The sequence below is a fragment of the Trichinella spiralis genome (assembly GCF_000181795.1).
Source record: "Trichinella spiralis strain ISS 195 chromosome Unknown Scfld916, whole genome shotgun sequence".
Classification (NCBI taxonomy): domain Eukaryota; kingdom Metazoa; phylum Nematoda; class Enoplea; order Trichinellida; family Trichinellidae; genus Trichinella; species Trichinella spiralis.
The window spans coordinates 1-1486 of NW_003527855.1; the positions used below are offsets into that span (position 1 = coordinate 1).

Sequence of the window (1486 nt, forward strand, 5' to 3'; positions counted from 1 at the left end):
CCGAATGACCGGAGATGAGTGAGTTGCGTGATTTCTCATATTTCAAACTCACTCTAGTCTATCAGTGTCGAAGAATGTATTGTCAAAAATCAATCGCATATTACGAGCGATGATGCTAAGCCGATCAATATGTAAAAGTCGATCGATGCTCAGAAATTCCTCATACAGTATGCTTCTGATAAATAGGTTGTTTTTGTAAAATTGAATAAAACCTACTTAATTGAAGAAGTTGAAAGGAATTCCTCACACGTTTTGAATTTCAATTTCCAATATAAGAAGATATGCTCGTGATAAATTAGCTTCTCATCTTTTTTTTAATACGAATCAAATATTTTCTTTCATTCACATCTAACGATGTGTAGGCAAATAAAAGCAGTTGTTTTGCATACATTTGCAGGAAGAATTCGTCAAGTGATTCGTACACTTACCGCTACTTTGCAAGAGAAAAACTGCCAAAAGTTGGAAAGTAAGTTTTTAAATTGATTTAATATATTCGTCCAATTGTGTGTTTGTTTAATTGTTTTCTTTTCATTTCAAGAAGCAATATATTGTCAACAACGACGTCGACATCACGATCAGCAACGGTGCAAAGGTGATAATTTCGACTTGTCGTCGTCGGTCAACAACGGTCCACCACCCTGTTACAAGCATGTCCGAGGGATGATGACGAGCGTTGATGACGACGACGACGACGACGACGGCAAGGCAGGGTTGAGCACCGGCAGTCCACCGCCGACCTATTCCAACACCATGCTGCAGGCATTGTGCTTAGAGTTGAACGATAATTCGACGAGAACACAAACCAACAGCAACAAAAATTTCCATTACGATTATTACTACTGGAATGGAATGGAAAATGGAAATTATCGTAAGCCAAAGAATCACAACAATCGTCAACAAGTTGATTGGGTGTGATTGGATTTTTTGGTTCACAAAATTCCATTTTCCCCTTACCCCCACATACACTGCCGCCTTACTTGATCATATAATTTGAAATTTTGCAAAAATGTTCATTGATTCTTGATTGATCCTCTCTTCGGAATTTTGGCCTTCATATTGAGAAGACTGTGAAGACTAATATAAAAATCTACAAATCTCAAAAAAATCATGCTGGTGATGAAAAAAACAATATTATCGACCAACTCCAAATTCTGGATGAATACTGAAGTTGGTGATGACGGCCTTTATGTTGAGTATCTCTGACAACTTGGACTGACCACTCACAAACCTACTGATGCCACATGCACCCTACCCTGGCCCATTGCTTCTGTTCAGATGTGTCACGCCTCACTCACACACCCCTCTGCTGGAGATTCTCGTCGAACTACAACTGCTTATCATGCTCCTAAGTCAATTCAATCACTCCTTCATACAGGCCATATACACTCAAATTCTTTTCAGACTGGGGAATCCTGTAGTACCCACCATATTTGACTGAGACCCTCCAGAATATCCTGTTGACATATACATCCTGATCATGAGCGTC

At 39.3% G+C, this 1486-nt stretch overlaps 1 protein-coding gene across 1 annotated transcript; it reads left to right on the forward strand.

Annotated features, from left to right (window-relative positions):
• The first annotated feature begins 354 nt into the window (after window positions 1-354).
• Window positions 355-915, forward strand: Tsp_15004 (conserved hypothetical protein). The gene is made up of 3 exons (XM_003370334.1): window positions 355-466; window positions 539-672; window positions 760-915. Exons 1-3 carry the CDS (start codon window positions 355-357, stop codon window positions 913-915), a joined length of 402 nt encoding a protein of 133 aa, XP_003370382.1.
• Window positions 916-1486: the final 571 nt, after the last annotated feature.